General features: G+C 47.3%; 1 protein-coding gene across 2 annotated transcripts in view; it reads right to left on the bottom strand.

Moving 5' to 3' along the window:
* Positions 1-1,399: 1,399 nt before the first annotated feature.
* The window catches only part of GNL1 (G protein nucleolar 1 (putative)), a 13,817-nt gene continuing 9,716 nt past the window's right edge, over positions 1,400-5,500 (bottom strand). Inside the window, exons 9-12 of one of the 2 annotated variants that reach the window (XM_032270785.1) lie at positions 4,449-4,627; positions 4,209-4,371; positions 3,777-3,917; positions 1,400-3,387 (exon numbers count right to left, since the gene is read on the bottom strand). In XM_032270785.1, coding sequence (XP_032126676.1) covers positions 3,146-3,387; positions 3,777-3,917; positions 4,209-4,371; positions 4,449-4,627 — 725 coding nt within the window. In that variant the 3' untranslated portion in view covers positions 1,400-3,145. The other variant, XM_032270786.1, reaches the window with a different exon arrangement.

Below are 5,500 nucleotides of genomic sequence, written 5' to 3'. Positions count from 1 at the left end.
CCCTCCTATATGGAGCCACCACTACCCCACAGGATCCTGTACCAACCTTCTCCCAGAACTTATCACACTTATTTTTATAATTGTTTCTATTCTCCAATAAACTGTGAGCTCCACAAAGAACCACTTCTATCTCACTTACCACTTGGAAGTAATGGCAGATAGTAATAGCTCAACAAATGTTCTATGAGTGAATGAATCGTTGGGATAATTATCGTACTAACCACCTTATTTAGTTTTGACAGTTGAATAGATATACATAAAATAATGCTTTTATAGCTTACACACTGCTATAGAACTATTATATTATTCTATTCCTACCGTCTATTCCTTGAGGGTAAGATCTTGCCTTATTAAATTTTGGTTATTGTCTCAGAACTCAGGGAGATATGTCTGGCATGTATTGTTTGTTTGTTTGAGAGGGAGTCCTGCTCCGTTGCACCCAGGCTGGAGTGCAATGGCACAATCTCTGCTCACTGCAGCCTCTGCCTCCCGGGTTCAAGCAATTCTCCTGCCTCAGCTTCCCAAGTAACTGGGATTACAGGAATGTGCCAACAAACCCGGTTAATATTTGTAATTTTTTAAGTAAAAATGGGGTTTCACCATGCTGGCGAGGCTGGTCTCGAACTCCCGACCTCAGGTGACCAGCCCACCTGGGCCTCCCAAAGTGCTGGGATTACAGGTGTAAGCCAACCTGCCTGGCCATGGTATATATTGTTTTCAACCAATTTTTGTTGACTGCATCAATGATTATAAGAAATGAACAAAGACCCAGATAATTGAACCATCCTGGACCACACAGTTACCTTGTTCCAGAACCAGGACTAGAATCCTGTCTGGAAAAAGGGAAGCTTGGAAGTTGACTTCTAAATTAAATTCCAGCACGGATGAGAGCATCTCTGGTTTTTCTCCATCAAGAAACTAATCAGCTATGGAAGGTGCCAGAGCCCCAGACCTCCAAGATCAAGTGTTCACATAATAGAGACGTGACCCAGACAAGAGGGTGTGAGGGGTATTTCAGCGTGGAAGGGAGACTGGGCCCTTGGTTTCCTGTGTCTTTGCAGTCAGTTCTAACCTCAGCCTCAGGCACTGGTGTTGGGGCCCTATTCATCCTGATCTGCAGGCCCCTCAGTTATTTTCCTGTGGCTATTACCCTATAGAGTCAGCAAGTGACTGATAAGAGGCCTGGGAAGAGGTTTTATAGTCTAGTCCAGTGGGGATGTCAGAGTTGCCTCCTGCCAAGTCTTCAGCATAAAAATCCCCCCTACTCAGCTGCCTGTCTAGCTCAGCTCCCAGTTAACTCTTCATCCCCACCCCTAGACTCCCCCAAATGCCCGATGAAACTCTTCAGGTGGAAAAAGATAAAAACAAGCGAAGAGAAGCGGTGCAAGAAACAGAGGTACAAACAGAATTCTGACTTTTCTCCTTTCTCTCCACATTTTAAGGAAATGAATCCAACGTTCTCCCCCCACCTCCTGCAGAAGAGAAGTCCCCTGAGCATCTGTGAACATCATGAGCCCTCAAAGTAAGCTTAGCTTGGGCCCCTTTTCCATCAGTGAGGCTAAAGAGCCTCAGAAGGAAGACAGGTGGATTTTCCTCTCAGCTGGGACCTCTTCTCTCTTCTAGCACATTTTGGGAAACCTTCAAACATTCACATGCTGCTAGTATTTAAACTTTGCACTGGAGTGAATTCCAGGGCTTATGTCCTCACCGGAACCAAAGGAGATAAGCCTAAAGGAATATATGGGCAAACACCTCAGCCTCTTTTTTTTTTTTAATCTTTTTCGAAGCTTCTTTAAACATACTTTCCTTTGCTCCTTGGTTAACAGGACCTCTCTGCCCGCGTTAGAGAACTGCCCAGTGACTCCGATCCTGAAAGGGATGCTTTAGAGCAGAGGAGTCTGATACTTCTCACTCCTCCATCTAGTGGTCAAGCTAGCAAACTACGCTTTTTGCTATCATCCAACCCAGACAACACTGGCAGTCAGTAAAACAAAGCTAGCTCATTCTCCCATCTCTCAAAGAATTAAATCTAGGAGTCAAGCTGCTGGCTTAACAAAGGAATGTACAGCAAGGCCTAAGGTGCCCCAATTCATGAGAGAACTGATCTCTGCTACAATGCTGAGATGAAATCCTAAAATGATTCTGGCCATTGAGCTAGCTTCTAGCTCAAACCCTGTACTGGGTCATCTTTGTTCCACCCCAAATCAGAGAAAATGGAATTCAGAAGGCTGGTTCTGTGCCCACCTCTATGTACCTCACATACTCATAGTTGCCAGGCTCTTAAATAATGAAACTTAACACTGTACTTAAAGGCCTGTTCTGATCAAATCATAAATGTGCACGCTAGTGTTCTCCAGTAATTAAAACTCTACTCGTACACATTTAATCAACATATTCACAAGTGTTTTGCCCTGACTAAAAATTTATATTAACACGAAGTCCTAGAATTCTACTGCATAAACCCCCAGGATTTGGAGAACATCATTCACCCTTCTTAATCAAAAACCTTGGGTGCCTGAAGATGGGGTTTTGATCATGGCCAGGCTGCAAATTTAGGTCAGGCTCTGGTGGTACATCCTTATATGCTTGATGTTTTGCACAGGTCAATACACACAATAGACCCTCAATAAATATTTGCTGAATTTGAACAATTCCTGTAAAAATCTCACTTAGAGACATCAGCTTGGGACACCTCCTCTCTTAATGTTCCTTCTCACAGAAGCTCCTGGAATGACCAGGTCTGGCAGCAGGGGGCACACGGGGCTGCTGCTCAAATCAGAGAATGGAACAAACTCCAAAAGAGAACTGGAGTTAGATCTCCCCTCCCCATGTAGATAATGGGATTCCTAAGGTGCAGAGTGGGAGAGTGGGTAGAGGAAGCAGGTTTCAGAGACTGAGAACCTAGTAAATAAACTCCTAAGAGAACTTTCCCTTGTAAAGAGAATGCATGAAAAAAGAAGGGAGAAGAGGAGAGAAGCCTCCCACAGCTGTTAGCCTGGAACAGCCGCTCTCACCTCAGTTCATCTGGGGAAGGGGCTACAAAGCAAACAATCTTTATTCACAATTGGGGCAGCAGAGGGGAGTTACCCCCAGGTCAGTCCAAAAGCAAAGATATTGGGTGGGAAGATGGCACTGGGTGAGGAACTCAGCACTCATCCTCACCCAGCAGGGCATAAGGGTTTCGGCCAGCCAGGCTGGACCCTGGAGCTGAGGTTGGGGTGTCCTCATCCCCTTCTCCCTCCTCATCCGCATCCCGGTCCTCCTCTCCCTCCTCCTCACAGGAGCTGCTCAGCTCTTCCTCTTCCTCCTCCTCCTCGTCACCTGCTGGCCCCACCCTGCCCTGCAAAACCACCAGCTCCGTGGTCTCTGGATGGGACTCCCAGGTGCCTGGGGAACCAAAACAAGAAAAGAATGGAGGAGAGTTTTGAGCAAAGAACTAAAGCCAGAGAAAGACGGGGAAGAGGCAAAGAGTAGGAATAACAATAATCTTTATAGCTGCTTGCATTCATTCATTCATCCATGCATTCAACTTCCTATGTGCAGATTGCTGAACAGAATCTTTGTGCACATCAATTTCAATCTTTACAATCACCATGCTAAGGGTCAATTATTACCCTCAGTTTGTAGATCAGGAAATCATCTCAGACGTTAAGTAACAGAGTTGGCCAACAGGTACAGAATCCAGGTTTGACCCTCTCTCTCTCTCTGGCCACAAAGCCCACACCCTTTTACCTATACCATAGGAGGGGACTGGGGAAGAATATCTGGGCTCTGACCTTTCTGTTCACTGTAGCCTGGGGGATGAAAACACAGGCTGAGGCGGCCATCCACTGCCAGCCGCAAGAGACTATTGGCTGCTCTGTACACATCATTCCGAGCTGCCTTGGCTGTCTTGTAACCACGTTTCTCTGCCCAGGCTGGAGGGAGGAAAGAATGATGGAAAGGGAAGGCATTAACCAGGTACCGGTTATCATACTCCCACTCCCATAACACAGTCCTTCCGAGTTTTCCCCAAAACATTCCAGGCCAGAGATCTTACTGGCTTTGCAACAAAAATCTAGGGGTGAGTGGACAGCAGCTTCATCAATGGCAGAATCTCTGAGGAGAGGAAAGGAGACAGGGTAGGGTAAAAGGCGAGGCCAGAAGGTTGGCAGGTAAGGAAGAGCAGCTGAAACCAGGTGGGGCGAAGCCAGGCACACGGAACTCACCTTCACAGATGTCCCAGGCACACCAGGGGTGTTCCATTGAGGGGTCCTCAGCCTCTGGGTGGCGCAGGTGGAGCAGGGCCTGCACGGGGATTCGGGAGGCCAGGTAGCCCACAGCGGTATAGGGCTCTTGGATCTGGGCAATGGGGTAGATCCCTGCCAGAACCTGAGGGGAATGAGCACTCAGTACCTTCCTCAATGTCCCACCTTTTCTCTTTCCCTTACCCACCCTCCCCGTCATACCTGCAACTGCCTAGGCAGAAGAGATGGGAAGATGAGGCCCGGGCAGTCACAAAGCTTCACGGATGGGGTAAGAAAGTAGGTCTGAAAGTATCGGGTATGGCCCGGGGTTCTGGAGACACTCACAACTTTCCGCCCCACCAGCCCATTGATCAGCGAGGACTTTCCCACATTAGGGAAACCTGAAGAAGGCAAGGAAAATTAATGTTTAACAGGTCTTTTCTCTATGATGGGACTTGGTGCTATACCTATAGGTAAAAGGGGAACTAAGGCTCAGAAATTAAGGAAATGGTATTGCAGAATACAAATCACGCTCTGAGCTGCCAGGGTTAAATCTTGGCCCCTTCACTTACTAGCTTTGTGATATCAAGGCAATTAACTTTCTGAGCCTCTGGTTCTTCATTTTACAGTGTGTGCGCCTCCTACTTCAGGGCGGTCAGGATTAAATGCGATAACCAATAAAACTTGCATGGGTCAGTGCCTGCAGTACAGTAGTACCCAGTACCAGTGAGCCACATCTCATAATAATAATAATGACTTGGCTGGGCACAGTGGCTTACGCCTGTAATCTCAGCACTTTGGGAGGCTGAGGTGGGTGGATTACCTGAGGTCAGGAGTTCAAGACCAGCCTGGGCAACAAGGTGAAACCCCATCTCTACTAAAAATACAAAAATTAGCTGGGCATGGTGGCAGGCGTCTGTAATTGCAGCTACTTGAGAGGCTGAGATAGGAGAATCGCTTGAACCCAGGAGGCAGAGCCTGTAATGAGCCGGGATCATGCCATTGCACTCCAGCCTGGGCAACAAGAGCAAAATGCCATCTCAAAAATAATAATTATTATTATCAGGCCGAGCGTGGTGGCTCATGTCTGTAATCCCAGCACTTTGGGAGGCTGAGGCAGGCAGATCACAAGGTCAGGAGTTCGAGACCAGCCTGGTCAACACAGTGAAACCTCATCTCTACTAAAAATACAAAAATTAGCTGGGCGTGGTGGCAGGTGCCTGTAATCCCAGCTACTCAAGAGGCTGAGGCAGGAGAATAGCTTGAACCTGGGA

This window comes from Sapajus apella, unplaced genomic scaffold, assembly GCF_009761245.1.
Source record: "Sapajus apella isolate SASKATOON/1434 unplaced genomic scaffold, GSC_monkey_1.0 scaffold216, whole genome shotgun sequence".
NCBI classification, from domain to species: domain Eukaryota; kingdom Metazoa; phylum Chordata; class Mammalia; order Primates; family Cebidae; genus Sapajus; species Sapajus apella.
Note: the sequence above shows the minus strand (reverse complement) of the source record. Positions and strands in the feature narration are given on the sequence as shown.